This window comes from Sinohyriopsis cumingii, chromosome 6 (genome assembly GCF_028554795.1).
Source record: "Sinohyriopsis cumingii isolate HCF-2022 chromosome 6, ASM2855479v2, whole genome shotgun sequence".
Taxonomy (NCBI): Eukaryota; Metazoa; Mollusca; class Bivalvia; order Unionida; family Unionidae; genus Sinohyriopsis; species Sinohyriopsis cumingii.
In genome coordinates, this window is record NC_142966.1 from 68,066,926 (window position 1) to 68,085,365 (window position 18,440).

Here is an 18,440-nt window from a genome sequence, read left to right on the forward strand (position 1 = left end):
GACGAAAGAAAGGACGAAATGGGAATTATAAGGATTAAATGATCATGGCTGGGTATTTATCGATGTGTAAATTTTACCTAATTACTCGCAAAGTTAATATTAAGTCCTTCAGACTTTATTTACTTTGTAAGTGATTACGTAAATTTTACACGTCGATAAATACCCAACCATGATCGTTTAATTCTATAATATAATTAAATAGTTTATGGATATAATATTAAGTCACATGAAGAAATTTACAGATAAATATCATAAGAATAAGAAGGAGTTTTAAATATATTCTGAAAATGAAGGAGATCTCTGTTATTCAGGATATAAACACAGACCCTTCAATGCATAAACTACATACCTAATATATAGCTAGACAGAACATTACCTCGTATCCGTGCCCATCAGATCAAATTATTATAAGTACATTTTTTTATTATTCAGACTCGAGAGCAATAGTAAATAATTTCCTTTTACATTTTAAAATTATTTTGGGGATTAGAATTACTTATATCATATTGGCTTCTTTGCAATTTCAAATTTATATTTTCAGTTACATTTTAAGTTTGGGAATTTTGTTCCGTATCTTAGATTTACTGAATGACACTTTCTCTTTCCTGGCGCGTTAGACCTTGTATTCAACTTTATTTCAAAAATCGAAGTCGCTAGTCACAACAATAAAATTGAACATCATTGAGCGCTGTGTCATCTCTGCCATGTTGGTCACCTTCGATCTTCACTCGCAATCCGCATATTGCGGTTTTCGATGGACAACTTTCACTCCAGTGTCCGTAGGAGCCGAACAGGCCTTGACCATTCCCCAAAGCCAGTTCATACTCAGAGGAACCGTTATCGTCTGTTAAGTTTCTGCACTTGAACTTCACATAATTAGCAGCCGTGTCATCACCGTCTTCCTATAATAATAATAATAATAATAATAATAATAATAATGCAACAAACGTAGGGTATGTGCTATTTGCATTTACGTTTCCTTTTAAGTTCTTTATTATAATTCGTGTGATTATCTGGAGTCAATGTTGGGAAGAGAGTTCTCAAAACAAGATGCATGACAATTGCAAGGAGCAGACGTAATAATGTATGGAACTCACGAAACTTTATGGTAGCATGGATTATTATCGAAATATGGATCCTACCTAGCTCCTTAAGGTAAGGAATTCTATGGATATTCTGGCGTATAATTGTTCGGTCATTCCAGATAGGTGTAACTGTGTGTATTTGGTTCTAGGGTTATGTTTTATTGTATGTGGCATGAATTTCCTATCTACGGCTTAGAAAAGCATACTGACAAGTCATACGAATACGAAGCAAGAAACACCATGCAAGTGTAAAATTACGGTCTTTTTGTTATGTAGGTCTTAGTTGATTAAGAGCACATGTGTTGTGGTGTTAATGCGCTTAAGAAATCTTCAGCTGACAATGACTGTTGTTCTGAAGTCCTTGGAAACTGGACTAACATCGATCGCAAGCCAGGCTCATGCAGGTGCTGTTTGATTGTTCGGTAGTAAGCTTGTTTTTTAAACATCTTGTGTTCTACCATAATAATGTCAACCCTAAAAATATCAACAAGAAACGGCATAATTCTTTCCCAAGATCAGCAGTAAAGGTAAGACCCCAGTTTATGTTCGTGCCGGCGGTACCTCCCGCCACCTGTACCCCCTCAATGCTGCTACTTGCAGGTGGAGGGGTAAAAAAGCTCGGAATATACACAATCTTATGTGTGTATACAAACATTGCTACTACCTAGAGACCAATGGACATTTTTAAAACAAAGTGTATTTAGAGGTAAAACTAGTGAAGTCTACACAACACTCTCATTAGATCAAAGTGGCAATGATGATCTGATCAAAGAATGTGTTTGGAAGGCTTATGATATGGTACATGATGACTATAGTCAAAGGTTTAGAAATAGTATTAAAAACATATATCACTCAGACTCATCCTGAATTTGCACGGGGAAAAGAACGATTGTTTAATAGGTGGTGTACAGCCAAGAAGGTTGATGAAGATTATAATAACCTTAAACAGTAGCGATGTCAGAAAAGACTTTTATGAGAAAGGGGCTGAACCCTTTACAGAAAGCAGATGTTACAGCTGATGATTCCTTAGCTCACAAGGTAGCATTCGTTAATAATTCTTCCTCTCATCAGTTCCCCTTATATAAAAAAAAAACATTTCAGTCTCACGCGAGTACTTGCAAGTCTCAAACTGGTATGACTGTCAGGAATCAAATTTCTTATAAGGCGGATCAGAAATCCTTATCTCTTTCCAGATGCACGTACTGCATGCAGAAAGGGTACTTTATTTCTGTTTATAATAAGTTGAAATTTAGGACACAGAATAAAGACAGAGCTGTTCCAGATGCTGTTGTTTCTAAGTAATCATGGGCACGGACATCTATCGAAAGAGAAACAGCTGATGGGCCTAGCAAACCGCAGTATGATTTTATTATTTATTGAAAACTACTAAAGATTCGTGCCGAATGGGGTCAGTGGCACTTGTTGGTGATTTTGCAAAAATTCATTTTATTAAGATATTGAGAGACACAGGAGCTTCTCAGAGCCTTTTGTTACCAATAAGTCTTCTTCTAGCTAAAATGTGTTCTAAAGCAGAAAGTAGAGTGCAGATGTGTTAATGTTCCACTCCATTATGCTAATTCGTCATAAGACTTAGTTTCAGAAACAGCGAATATAGGATCAGTTACTTCTTTGCCTATTTAGGGAGTTCATTTGTTTTAAGATAATGACTTGTGATTGACAATCCTTGCTTCGATCAAAGAGTTGATCCCATTGAAGTTGAAATACCTGGCTTACATCCAGCTTGTGCAGATACTAGAGCTATGGCAAAGCATACTTTCGAGAATGTTGTTGATCATCATGTTAATCCTCTGGCTGACACTTTTATACGTCATTCATTTAATGAGGTCACGTTTGTTAATAGTTTGGATCAGTCAAGAAGTTTAGATCAAAGTGATGATCTTTTGGCTACATGTTCTCTTAATTCTAATCGGGATAAGAAAAAAATCACTAGTTGTTTCACAGAAGGACGACCCAAACTTCGCTGTTTTTCAAAGAGCTAGTAGCGGAACTGCTGCCACAAAAGTAGAAACTTGTTATGTTTTGAAAAATGGGGTCCATATTAAGAATGCCATCTGCTGATGAGTGGTCAGTAAGTTATCAAATTGTTGTTCCTAGGTTGATTCAAAAGTAAAATTTTAGTCTAGCCCATAACACACAATTGCCTGGTAATTTTGGAGTCAGAAAGACATATTTTAAGATCTTAAATCATTATATTGGCCGAAAATTAAAAGTGATGATCCTAAATATTGTAGATTTTGGCATGCTTGTCAAATGGTATGAAAACCTAATCCAATGATATCAAAGGCTCATATGCAACCTATTCCTGCATTTGACGAACCATTTAGGTCAAACCTGAGTTAGCAATTCACATATGACCCTGTTAGGCAAGCAATACGTTTTACCACGATTATTTGTGTGTCCACTAGATTTCCAGATGCTATTCCTTTGAAGAATGCAAAACCAAAGATCTTAGTAGAAGCTTTGGTAATGTTTTTCATGAATTTCGGTCTTCAGGGAAATACAGGAAAGTTTAGGACTAAGGTGTACATTTGCTGATGTTTACCTTTAGGGAATCTTTTCGAGACCCTCTATATATATATATTTTTTGTCCTCATAAAGTTAGGACGGAAAATAAGTGACTTAATATACATTAATACTTATGGGTGGCGAAATAGGAATAATTTTGTAATGTTCATAAGTTAATATGATAGCAGTATATAGACTGAGATAGTTATGTCAATTATTCAGTTAATATAATAGTACCTCATCCACACACTGAGGATTTATATGAAGACGTGAACTTGAATTGGAATGACTTTGAAGTGACCACTCTTCGTAATTCGAAAATATTGGACAATCTGGAACAGAAACTTTCACATCTGCTGCAAGCTGAGATGAACTGATTAAAGAAGCGCTTGTTTCCAGATATTCCAATATGAACGAATACAATCTGCCACGACGTTGAAATTGTCGTTTCTCCACCTGTGACACAACATCCTTATATCATGAATCCTCTCAAATAAGACAATTAGGAGAAATAAATTCATTATTTGCTGCAGATCGATTTCATCAAATCAAGTAAAAGAAACTGAAGTTCGCGGTGTATTCTAGTGTCGACAACCAGATAAAACTTTCCGTGTTTGTACTGATTACAGCAAAATAAACAGTGTCACCTCTTAAAGTGTGTGTTAGGATGATATTATGACGGATAGACAAACAAGTCTTCTCAAGATTGATTTCACGAAGCACATATACAAACAAGGACATTATATATGTTACACAACGATATACCCAACTGTCGAAAACGAGCAGAGATTATGGATATTGTTCAGCGATTTTAATGGACTTGATACCCATAACGCTGTGAAATATAAATTTAACCTGATGCTCTGGCGTTTTTGCACACGAGCATCACCATCCACATGGATTTGTTACGAACAATATTATTGATCCAAGAAGACTCTTTCACTCTTGACTTGATAATGTTTTTAAAATGATAGTTTTACGTGCAATTGTAACAGCCAAAACCAATCAAGCGATGACCTCGGAATTCACAAGTAATACATCAATATTGATGAGGGTCATCGTGGCGTTAATTTAAAACAACTGAATAAACCTAATTCGCCAACAATATGTGTGTGTGTGTAGCAAACCCCAACGAGCCTTTAGGTGCCGAACGACATTCTAAGCTGTTCAGATGCCACATCAGACCGTAACTCCTCATGGTATTATGTGTACGTAAGTGGTTTGATTATTACCAATCGATACAGTTGTCAGTTTACATGTGCAACTCTAGCTTAACTCGACTGTCACCTAATTAAAACAGAAAAAATCTCTTCGTCTCGAACGTGATTCAATAAATGTATACTGAGATTACAACCATCTTATCACTTTAGCTAGTACGCCCATTTAATATAGGTAAGTAAAAACACATGTATGTTAACCGCGCTATTGCAAAATGAATAAAATACCCCCTCCCGGAAACCAATACAAAAGGAACTCATGTTGTTTATTGATATTGTTTATTTAGCGATATCACGAATTTATTTTATATTGGTGGGGGACTTAGTTTTACCAAGGACAGGTCTATCTAACAAATCTTGATTCCTCCTTGAGAAACACACAGAATCAAACTTTGTTAGACTCGATTTAAGTACCTTTACCTTGAGTCAAACCGAATGGGTGTAGTCATACAAGTGAGGTAAGTACTAAACGATGGAATTCCATTATTATTTGTTTTAGAGATCGATAGCATAACAGTGGGACTCTGGGAACGTAATATTGCCACAAAGCTATAGAAAACTTTTATACACACATAAGGTTTTATATTTTACGTTCTTCTTTTTTACTCAGCCTTGTAAGGAGCATTAGTGAGTGGTACCGTCGACGCAACGGTGGGATCATCGCCCCCTGCAAATGTAGGGGTGGGGGTTGGGTAACGCCGACGCAAGGAAAAGTGGACTTGCCCTTACTGGTGCTTTAATCATTGTACCTTCACCTATACGTGCCCCAACCCCAGAGTGGAATCAAACTCTAAAACCGGTTTGGACATCTGAATATCATTTAGTATTCACAACATTCAAATTTCAAAGCGGGACATACCATAATGGGTGGTCCATGTAATATATCATTGTGTTCAGAATGCGTACAAATAGAGTATGCCGCCATCCGTTACATCAATGGCTCAAACTAGCCATAACATTTGGGAGGAAATACACAACATGCCTATTGTAATCAAAGTTAAAACAAACTGGGAATTTCTTGGTGGGTATTGTGCTTAAGAACCAGGGAAACTCTGATGTGTATAATGGCTGGATCTTTATCTTTCTCAAAGATCTGTTTTAGTGTATCAACTAAAGCCTTTTCAAATAATTATATTTTTGTTCGGAACATAAACAATATTAGCTTTTATGTAGAAAGATACTTCTGTTTAAATCATTACTTCAAACCATTTGCAAAAAACAAAACATATTTTAATATGCTGGTGTTAATGACATTATAAATATCATGACCATGGTTTCCAATAGAAGCACCTTTTAATAAAAGTACTGCATGTACTAAATTTGACTAAAACAATATTGCTGACATTGATTTACTTTGAAGGCTATTTTATCCCGGTGAGTAGAAACGTATATATTATTTTATCAAAGTTCAAACTTTATTCTAGAGAACGACATAAGAGTTATTTAGTTGTACGCATCTTTAGTAAACAATGTTCTATTACGTGGACAAAATATTGTGCTTGTCGTGCGTCTCATTTTTCTTTCAGCTACCATATATGTTTAGTTAATCAACATTATACATGCTTTCATACACCCAAGGATGGCCAAGATGACATAATATTCACGCTTCTTTGAAAGCTTTAATGCACTAAAACTGAAAAGAAGACTTCGAAGAAGGTAGTTGTTGTTTTTGCATTCTTTTTTGTTTTATTTCGATATGTGTAATATCCAATTTATCCTTTCTCATCGTCCGTTATATAACATCATGTTCTTTTGTTCTTTATTTATGACATACAGTATTGAGAGGCGTGTCCATAAAAATCGGGTTTCTCAAATATCCCAACAAAAGCTTCATAAACCACTTCTTTGCACTATTGAATTTACATGCATGATTCCGATAGTACTCTACGAGAGCTGACGAAATGTCATGCAAAACACAATTTAAACTAGATCGCTTCAGCCATGTCACATTCGATTTACGGGAATTAAATAATGCAGCCATAGCTTTATCAGTGACTAGGATAAATTCAATTAGACCACCTCATGTTTTATTATCATTATCTTACATTGCCTAAAAAATTTGGAAAACTCAGTCGCAGTCTTAAGTCCTCTAGGAACAATACAACCACATCAAAACCATTATGTATGAAATTATTTCCGCAAGTTCAGCAAAAGAAACTTCTCTAGCGAATTCATGCTTGAAAAAGAATTGAAGGAATATATCATCTATAGATAACTCGTGTCAGACGATTCTCCCTTAATGAACGCTGTCATCGTGTCGTTCGATAAACAAGCTAACTGTCCACTAATTTTGTATTTTCGATGTCTTTTCCAATTACTGGTGGAAAGGTCTGAGAGTATTTTGATTGAGATAACAACATAATTTGAACAGGCGACTCATTCGGTATTTATCCTTAAACCATCTTTAACTTTAGTGTTCAAAGTAATATTGAAACTTTCCTGGGTTACTAAGCTGGTCAGTTGATCGTATTGCTCTCTGTGTTTAACCAAATATTTACATGCTCCACATTCTGTTTAGCCAAATTTGTAAAACTAAAAAGAAGAATGTGAGATTTGTTCTTAACAGCTGTTCCTTCCTTGCTGAAAATTTAACAAAGGTGAAACAATTGAAATATTCACCTGGTATGGTTCAGCCTGTAGAGCGAAGGAAGTCAAAAAAGAAAAGGTATGATTCATTCCATGACTACACTCAGTCCATTGAAGCCAAGTGCCCCAAGGACCTTCCCCTGACTCTATTACTCCAGCATCGCTGCCCTTGTGGAGAAATCTACACCTCAAGAGAATGGCATTGAGAGACGTATCGTCATGACCGTGTTGATCATCCTCGATCTAAAAATAAAAATATTAGAAATACTTCATATGCAGTTCCATTCCTGTCCACTCTATTCTATTCTATTTATTTTCATTCCGTTTTTTATATTCTGTTCTGTTTCATGCTATCAAATAAAACGTTTAATCAACTGCCTCTTTACGGATTGCTTATCTATGAGCACTTCTTGAAATATTGGCTGATCTTCTATTGGATGTTATGTTTTTATTTATGGGTTCATTTCTTATCCAGTTAAAAAATTTAAAAAAAACACTTTTATAAACAACAATATGTGAGCAGAGTACATATGTATAGACTTATTGTGTAAGGAAATATAATGGTCGAAACAAATTATATCTTGAGACAATAACGAGTGTTTTGTATACTAAATTATATCTTGGATCATATTGTATGGATAAGATAGAATAAAACTTATACAAAATGTAACAAAAATTAATGAATGCAATAAAAATTATGAAATTACTTAGGAAACTTGAAAATTTACAGTGATATAATACCTCACTGGATGGCTAACAAATATCATATGGATCAAGATTGTGAAAACGTCACAAAATTCTGAATAAATTTTGAAAAGAAATTGAAACACCGTACAAAGTCAGGCAAACACCTCCATTTGTAAAGTGTCTGCAAAATGCTCTTTCAAAGGAAAGATTGTAATAAATATATATATTCCGTAGTGAAACTAAGAAAGATTGTATATTTGTGTTTGAAATTGTCCGATTGTACAGGAGTAGGAGTCTAGTGAGGGCAATTATTTTAAAACCTCAGCAGCGTCATCTTTCGGAAAGATTTGGATTCTTCCTGTGTAATAAAACTTTGGAAGAAAGAAAAGGTTTCCAAATGTAAAGCATCTGACAATAATGATCATATCAAATAATCAAGCTGTTTGGTTTAAATGCATAAACATAAACATATACATAAACTCAGTTTAAAATTGAAAGATCCCACTTCTTAATTCAGTCCCCACAGTCGCTCCTATTTCGTTACTTTGTCTGGAAAATGCAGTGAAGTCATAGGTTCGACAAATTCCGCCAATGGCTAACAACACACTGGTGACAGGGAAATCGAGAGACAACGTCTGTCCACATTAAGCGTGTAGGAACAGAAAACATGCACAAAGTACGTGCATTAACTCAAGATAAGACTCGTGTGAATATTGCTGATCATCTTGGGCGTTGGCGTACTCTGAAGTGGAAACTTCAGCTGAAGAGAAACCCAGTTATGGCGATGTTTTTTAATATTTTACAAATAAAATAATACGAATAAATGCTTGACGTTGTAATGCATACTCTCAAATGCAGATTGGGAATAGGAAATGATCCTCTTAGAATACGATCTGCTTATTGACTAACTTGTGTGTGTGTGTGAGTGTGTGTGTGTGAGAGAGAGAGAGAGATAGAGACTTGGATTTCAACGTAGCTTTAACAATTTTTCAGTCATATCGCTACCATGACTGCAGTGTGACAGTTCATAGTGATATCTAGCACTGGAACAGACAGAAACGTTCTGTCGGCTCATAAGTTCCAAAACTTTGGGATTATAATTTTGATACATGTCCAAGAATATCGTCAAAACTAGGTTGAAAAGACATTTTGTACTCAAGCAATCATACCTATATATGCCCATTAGGCAGGATTCAGTTCATATGAAAATCTTGGCTAAGTATTTGGTTTATATCTTTCTTTTTGCTTTTTATTCTCAAATTCTTGGATGGATGGAAAACATGCCAGTATGACAATCCGTTAGCAATGCCCTTAATATTCATCTATCTGTATAATCCCTTTAACCGACATGTAAAACCGATGTCACGCAAAAATGTTGTTGACGCAGTATCAGGAAGGGGAGCTTGAAAGTTTCGTATGGAAAGTGATATGGAACTTTCCGACACTGTGCATGTTCAGCATATGACAGTAACAAAACTTATTGGCATTCTAAGTTCAGATATTCAAGCCGCACTAATTTTACTACAGTGTGTTTAGTTTGAAATTAATAGTTACGGCTGAGCGATTTTCTTTATCTACTGATATCTACTGACAAGCATGGTTCCCGTTTTTTTTTTAATCGACCAGATAAAAGCAACCACATTTTTGATATCCGTGAAATATATTTCCAATCTCACGGTGTCTGCCAAATGTACTCAATTATGAGAATATGTGCTTGCATGAATTTTCTTTCATCCAACATGCATTTTCTTCTGCTTTGTTGCCTTCTATTTCCAAATATATTTCAAATGCACACATACGTGCACACACATATTCACTTTCAGCTGTCTTATATATATATATATATATATATATATATATATATATATATATATATATATATATATATATAGTCGTCCTTTAAACCTACCTACCTACATAGATAAACATACATACATACAAACATACATACATCCATACACACACATCGATACATGCATACATACATATTTACATACATACATATTTACATACATACATACATACACACACATCAATACATGCATACATACATATTTACATACATATTTACATACATATATACAGACAGACAGACAGACACAACTTGGTCTCTTAATATATGTAAATGTATGCATACTACGCTCTTTCTTAAATTTTAATGATTCTTTTATGGCTTAATTTAAATTTATATTTATTTCAAAATATCAATTCTTAAAATTCTAGCTTAAGTATGTTCTCCAACTGCTTCGTGACTAGAGGAGGCATATAACTATGAGTCTGAAAATTTCCCATTTTCCCCTCTTAAGTGTGTTCTTCTGTGACAAAAAGAGAGAACCCTACGAGGTAAGCAAGCATCTGTTATATAAATGAAGGAAGGGAAGACATGGAAAACTTTATGTCAACATGCATATTTAGAGTTAAGATCGGTCCTACAACAAAGATATATCTATGACGTACTTAGACTGAAGTGGGGCCATTTCATGTCAATATAAAAACATCTGAAATACATATAGTTCAACCCCAGAATTCCAGTAATAAGATAAATAAACAGATCATAGATCCATAGTCTATGTATATCGTTGTACAAATGACTCAGTCAAACAGCGTAGATGACTCCTGTGATGGCACGGCTGGGTCTTCGCTGTTGGAACTGGTTACGAGTTGTATGTAAACATATACGGTCGATAGACTCTTTAAAACGTCCAGGCCATAACACTGACACCACTAGCACATCAATGAACAAACACATTACAAGATATTAGACACGATAAATGGTTGATGGCGACAGGTGTGCTGGTATTTACATGTTGATACAATTACTAATTCGGAAAATTACCCTTTATGTTTCAAAATTAACAACTAAACATTCTTTCAAAACTAAGTAAAACCCAAACTGGAATATTGTTGAACCATTTTGGACTCAAGCTATAAAACAAACGCCAAACATATAAATGCCGCACGTTGGGTTGGGAGTGATTATTAACAGAACTCCGATGTGACCGAGATGCTGGGTAACCTTATCTGGCTTACTCAAACGTTACCGAGATGTAGGATAGCCTTGGTTGGCATACTCCAGTGTGACGAGATGCAGGGTAGCCTTGACTGGCTTACTCGGTGTGAAGAGATGCAGGGTAGCCTTGGCTGTCATACTCAAGTGTGACGAGATGCAAGGTAGCCTTGGCCGGCACACTCAAGTGTGACGAGATGCAGAATAGCCTTGGCTGGCATACTCAAGCGTGACAAGATGTAGGGTAGCTATGGCTGGCATCATTCAGTTTGACGAGATGCAGGGTAGCCTTGGCTGGCATACTCAAGTGTGACGAGATGTAGGGTAGCCTTGGCTGGCACACTCAAGTTTGACGAGATGCAGGGTAGCCTTGGCTGGCATACTCAAGTGTGACGAGATGCAGAATAGCCTTGGCTGGCGTACTCTAGTGTGACTAGATGCAGGGTAGCATTGGCTGGCTTAATCCAGTGTGACGAGATGCAGGATAGCGTTGGCTAACTCACTCCAGTGTGACGAGATGCAGGGTAGCCTTGGCTGGCATACTCAAGTGTGACGAGATGCAGGGTAGTCTTGGCTGGCATACTCAAGTGTAACGAGATGCAGGATAGCCTTGGCTGGCTTACTCCCATGTGACGAGATGCCGGGTAACCTTGGCTGGCATACTCAAGTGTGACGAGATGCAGAATAGCCTTGGCTGGCATACTCAAGTGTGACGAGATGTAGGGTAGCATTGGCTGGCTTACTCGGTGTGACTAGATGCAGGGTAGCCTTGGCTGGCACACTCAAGTTTGACGAGATGCAGGGTAGCCTTAGCTGACATACTCAAGTGTGACGAGATGCAGGGTAGCCTTGGCTGGCATACTCAAGTGTGACGAGATGTAGGGTAGCCTTGGCTCGCACACTCAAGTTTGACGAGATGCAGGGTAGCCTTGGCTGGCATACTCAAGTGTGACGAGATGCAGAATAGCCTTGGCTGGCGTACTCTAGTGTGACTAGATGCAGGGTAGCATTGGCTGGCTTAATCCAGTGTGACGAGATGCAGGATAGCGTTGGCTAACTTACTCCAGTGTGACGAGATGCAGGGTAGCCTTGGCTGGCATACTCAAGTGTGACGAGATGCAGGGTAGCCTTGGCTGGCATACTCAAGTGTAACGAGATGCAGGATAGCCTTGGCTGGCTTACTCCCATGTGACGAGATGCAGGGTAACCTTGGCTGGCATACTCAAGTGTGACGAAATGCAGAATAGCCTTGGCTGGCATACTCAAGTGTGACGAGATGTAGGGTAGCATTGGCTGGCTTACTCGGTGTGACGAGATGCAGGGTAGCCTTGGCTGGCACACTCAAGTTTGACGAGATGCAGGGTAGCCTTAGCTGACATACTCAAGTGTGACGAGATGCAGGGTAGCCTTGGCTGGCTTACTCAAGTGTGACGAGATGCAGGGTAGCCTTGCCTGGCTCACTCCAGTGGGACGAGATGCAGGGTAGCCTTGGCTGGATTAGGCGGTGTGACGATGGCTGGCTTATTCCAGTGGTGGCGCTCTACAGTTTCGTATTTTGCATGGGTTAGGATTTTAAAGAAAAAGAATTTCCCCGGCTTTCCTCATTGGCTATACTGGCTATTTAAAAAAAGACCTTGTATATCTTAGGTATAATTCAAAGAACCTTTAATTCCCTTTATTTTGATGTATGATTGATGGGTGTAATATGAGGTATAGAGTATGCAGCTTGGCCTTACTCCAGATGTGCACCTTTCAAAAAAGTACCATGTCTACTTGGTAATTTTCACTTCCTGAACTTCAGAGGTAAATTGTATAAAAAAAGAGCCGATAACTTTTTTTACATTTTATATATTTGGTAATTTATTCGTTGCCCTTTCAGAAGCTGGTATTGTCTAGTCTGGCAAAATTAATTTTCCCTATTTTAATAGCTGCTATGGATAGTGTACTTTAAACAAATGCAGGCTGATTTTTTTTTTTAGTACAAGGGAGCATTCATTTTAGTTAGCAGTGTGTTTAAATCATGTACAGTTTCCAAAAGTACAATAGCCATAAAAATATAATCCACATTACATTAATGTAGCATAGAGGTATGCCACCATTCTCTCCACTGTGCATGTTTTAAATGCAAACAGCTTCACCTTACATACGTCGCTCTCTCAAAAGTACATAATAACTGGTGGTAACCAGTGTAACTAGATACAGGATTGCCTCGGCTGGCACACTCAAGTGTGACCGATATGCAGGGTGGCATTAGCTGGTTTACTAAAATGTGACCGATATGCAGGGTAGCCTTGGCTGGCTTACTCAAATGTGAACGAGATGCAGGACAGCCTTGGCTGGCTAACTCCCGTGTTACGAAATGCAGGGTAACCTTGACTGGATTAGGCGGTGTGACGAGGTACAGGGAAGCCTTGGCTGGCTTACTCCAGTGTGACGAGATGCAAGGTAGTTTCGGCTGGCATACTCAAGTGTGACCGATATGCAGGGTAGCTTTGGCACGCTTACTCAAATGTGAACGAGATGCAGGGTAGCCTCGGTTGGCATACTCATGTGTGACCGATATACTAGGTAGCATTAGCTGGTTTACTCAGATGTGAATGAGATGCAGGGTAGCCTTGGCTGGTTTACTCAAATGTGACCGACATGCTGGATAGCCTTGGCAGGCTTACTCAGATGTGAACGAGATGCAGGTAGCCTTGGCTGGCTTACTCAAATGTGAACGAGATGCAGGGTAGCCTTGGCTAGTTTACTCAGATGTGACCGTGATGCAGGGTAGCCTTGGCAGACTTACTCAGATATGACCTATATGCAGGGCAGCCTTGGCTGGTTTACTCAAATGTGACCGATATGCAAGGTAGCCTTGGCAGGCTTACTCAAATGTGAACGAGATGCATGATAGCCTTGGCTGGATTACTCCCGTGTGACCAGATGTAGGGTAGCCTTGGCTGGCATATTCAAGTGTGACCGATATGCAGGGTAGTCTTGGCAGGCTTACTCAAATGTGAACGAGATGCAGGGTGGCCTTGGCTGGCATACTCAAATGTGACCGATATGCAGTGTAGCCTTGGCTGGCTTTTTCTTGAACAAAGACGGTCTGGTTCTAATTTACAAAGATGTATGCGATCGTTTGGCAATCCCACTACCGTAGTACATCTAATCAAGTAACAGACATTTGACATACTTGCCTTTTAGACAAACCCATACTACTAAAGGAATCTAAAAGTAAACTTTTTTCCATTTTGCAAGTTTTAATGGAATTCCCGTTCTTTACATATTGTAAGGTGACCAGATCTGGCGTGTTTTAGTTGTGCAATTGGAAATATTTACGACATCAAACAATAATTGCATAGTATTGTATGTATCATCATCACATGCCATTTCAATATGTTAAGAGTTTTAAAACATTTCATGCTCTTAAACATGTCACAAAATGTACTCATCACTTTAGTTTACTAAGAAGCCCAAATGGGCAACTTGCTAAATATTTACTATAAAGGGCAAAGCAGACTCACGTAATATGATAACTTAGGAAAAGAAGAGTTTGTTTTTAGTTTATGCCAAAGTAATACCAGAATCGAAGTTTAGAAAATTAAACTCACAACACCAACACCCCATTTTCGTAAATTCCCCTCACTTTCGTAGCATGATCATATAAATACACCTGACTAAAAGTAGCTATAGGATTTGGTTGACATAATCTGACACATTAAATTACAATTTCGTCATTTTGTAAACTATTTGGCCCTATCTGAAAACAGTACAAGTCCGATTCATCAATGCATCACAACAGGTTTTTGTCGTTGCTGTCAAGAGGAAGTAAGAGAAACTAACTTCATCGATAAGCAAACGGCGTCTTGTCTGATTTCATTATTGAAGATTAATTTCCATGTCTGAAATGAAAGGCAGTTTCTTTTTATTTGTTCTAGCTCACAAGGTACTCTTTTTTTTGTTGTTGCAGGTACAATTTTTGTAGGCACACAATATCAAGCGTCGCATGCCATGGATAGTAAATCTTATATTTCCACATGTGAAAATATAAGGATATATTTTTCACGTGTGAAAATATGATGATTTTATCACATGTGAAAGGTATAGGAATGAAGAACTGAAAAAAATTTTAGTTATTTCGCCAATATGTCTCTATATGTCACACTTAAGTATATCATAAGACAAATATATATATATACAATTTATTAACAAATAGAGATAAACAGTTCTAGTAATATTTGTATTATGTATAATACACGCTTATTAGAAGTAAAGAAAATAATTACAAAAAAATATAAAAAAAAAAAAATTACAAAGATAAATGTATACAACATATATACCAGTATAATCTTTATAGCTTTTAAAGTTGGTTATCAGAACTCAATTTATTTAATAAAAATATAATAAAAAAAATATGGTGTGCATTACGGTTACTATCAAGTATTTTATAAATAATTAATCATATTATATTGATAATTAATTACAAATTCAATTTCATTTTTAAAGAATTAGTAAACTTATTTTTATGTTATTAGATTATACTTTTACCAATTAAGATTTTCTGCAAAGTAAAATAATATGAAATATTCATATCTAATTGAAAACAGGGGACATAATTCAGAAGAAAAAAAAATAAATGATAAATATTAAAAAAAAAAAAAAAAAATAATAAAAAATTACTAAATGTCATATAGTGTTTTTGAATTTAGACCTTTTGGATATACCGTATTAAGACGGTGAATCCAATAGGTTTCCTTTAGTAGACGTTCCATTTCAGAATCAGCTTTAACAATAGGTTGGAAGGAGAAATCTTGCAATGTATGGGAATTTTTGTTAAAATGTGCGGCAACATGAGATGAAAATGATTGATCGATATAATTTTTTATATCTGATCTATGTTGGTTCATACGTTTAGATATTTGTTGACTGGTTTGTCCAACATATTGAATGCCACATTTTTTGCACGTTATCAAATAAATAACATTTGATGTTGCACAATTAATGTCATAACGCATATTAAAAGTTTCTTTCGTATTATTACTATTGAAAGAAGTATCTTCATTAATAAATGAACAGTGTGAACATCTAGGTCTATTACATTTAGCTGATGATCCTATTTTAATTGATGTTTTTTCTAATTTGGAATTAGTTAGGAAATCTTTAAGATTTTTAGTCCTTTTATAAGCAAGTGTGGGTTTGCTTTCGTGTAGCGATTTAACACTTGCTTTACATGATAAGTTTAATAAATCCCAATATTTATTGATAATCTTACCTATATTAGGCAAACTTGGATTATATTCAATAACAAAAGGAATGATATCTTCATTTCTATTTTTGATTTTATATTGTAAAGATTCAAGCTGTGTAAGAGAAGATACCTTTTGGAAAGCAGTATTAATGATGTCAATAGGGTAATTTCTATTTAAAAAATGCTGACCTAGCTCTGTCAAAGATGATTTAAAAACATATATATATATATATATATATATATATATATATATATATATATATATATATATATATATATATATATATATATATATATATATAACAATATGCGTGAAATTTCTTTTGAAATGTCGCTATCTTTGTTGAAAATAAGATGTTTTGTGTAAATGTGATCTGATGCAACAAACTCAGAAATAATTGGAAACAAGTATCTTTCAAGATTCAAATGAACTGGTTGTAGCAGTTTTGTTACACATAACGACCCTATTGATGCTTTATTGGTTGGGAGATTTCAAAAGATGTCTGACTATTGATTGATTTAATGAAAAATATTGAAATAAGTCTCGTAGTATTTTATATCTGACAATTCTAAAACAACAAAGCGTACTTTACGAATAAGAAAACACTGGCGAATGCTAGCAAATAATCAGTTGGATAATTTGTATAATGATATTCTTACCTTCATTGTATATCCGGTCGCATAGGCCCCTTCAGCACAAAATTGGGGTGGATGCCACTCTCCCCACCAGCCGCCATTATCAGCGATTAACACTTTTCTGATATTTCGTTCTTCGTTTGGAAAAAGTAGGAACGCCTCGACAACGAGTCCTATGCAAAACAGGTATACATATACCAGCTCCATTACTGGTGTTCTTTCTTGTCTTATACTGTTATCCCCTGCTAGATTCCACACACAGTTTATCAATGTTGACCCACGTGAGATTCCACACTCAGTTTATCAAATCAAGGTCACGTTTAAGGACCCAAGGAGTGTTTGATACCGATTAGTTAACCATGATTTTAGGTATCGGACAAGCAACATTATTTTACAGCCAGAAAACCAGTCTACATAGAATACTAACTGTCTGAAAATGCCCCCGTTCGTTAGTAAATGTATTTACTATATTTCTATTATAAATTTAAAAACTCAGGCTTTTGCATTATATAATTATAGTTGATAAGAAAATATTGGTTCCTATTTTGATATTCCTACTGACAAAACAGCATATGAACATTTGGTGCGAGTCTACATTATCAGGCGCAGTCCAATGGGGTCCTGTTTAACGTTGCAAAACTCAGTTTTGTACATTTTGACATTTTCGCAGTCCGTAAATTTCTCATAGGATCTACGTCATGTGGAATATAGTAATTTAAAGAGCGTTTTTCTGTTGAACTACACTACTTATACCGTAATTAGATTGTACATGAAAACATTTTCATATCCAAGAAAGCAGGAAATTTGAACCCACCAGTTGCTTTATATTTGTCGATGATTTATAGCTAGAAAGGCCTCATTTGTGAGACAAAGATTCATTGAAAACACAATTCCAGGCAGAAATAGTACATACTTTGATTAAATAGCTATGTATACGTATTGCGAATTGTGTCTTAAATGACTATTGTGAACAAGTATCAAGTCTATATCGTTGGGTAAAACGAGTACCTGTGTTAAAACGAACCTTATAATTCATTTTCATTTAGAAGACATACCAATCAATGTATACATACAAAATAAGATAAAATGTCAAAGGCAGAGAACTAGAATAAATATTACATAAAAAATATGAGAGAGATATGTAACGTCATAATTATATCTATATAAAATAAACGCAGCGGACTAATGCTAGATTTATTAATTGGTTCATGATTGATTTCTTTGCTTCGCCTTATATGAGCTCTAATTGAAATAGTGAAAAGCAAACCTATATTACAGGAAACACATTTCTATAAAAACAAATTATCATTCCGATTCTATGTTGTAAATATTAGTTGCACATTTTATGTAAAGTTACATTATACAAAATTGCAACTAACACTATACAATTTATGTCGACTTCCAGGCAATTCAGTTCACTCACGTAAAGGAATATCCTACTATGTACGTGCTGAAGGACG

At 36.0% G+C, this 18,440-nt stretch overlaps 1 protein-coding gene across 1 annotated transcript; it reads right to left on the reverse strand.

Moving 5' to 3' along the window:
• Nucleotides 1-277: 277 nt before the first annotated feature.
• On the reverse strand, nucleotides 278-17,254 carry LOC149797129 (vitelline membrane outer layer protein 1-like). Its single transcript, XM_089960347.1, has 3 exons — nucleotides 17,005-17,254; nucleotides 7,448-7,657; nucleotides 278-902 (listed from the first exon to the last, which is right to left on the reverse strand). Exons 1-3 carry the CDS (start codon nucleotides 17,185-17,187, stop codon nucleotides 654-656), a joined length of 642 nt encoding a protein of 213 aa, XP_089816473.1. The 5' UTR covers nucleotides 17,188-17,254; the 3' UTR covers nucleotides 278-653.
• Between the last annotated feature and the right edge of the window lie 1,186 nt (nucleotides 17,255-18,440).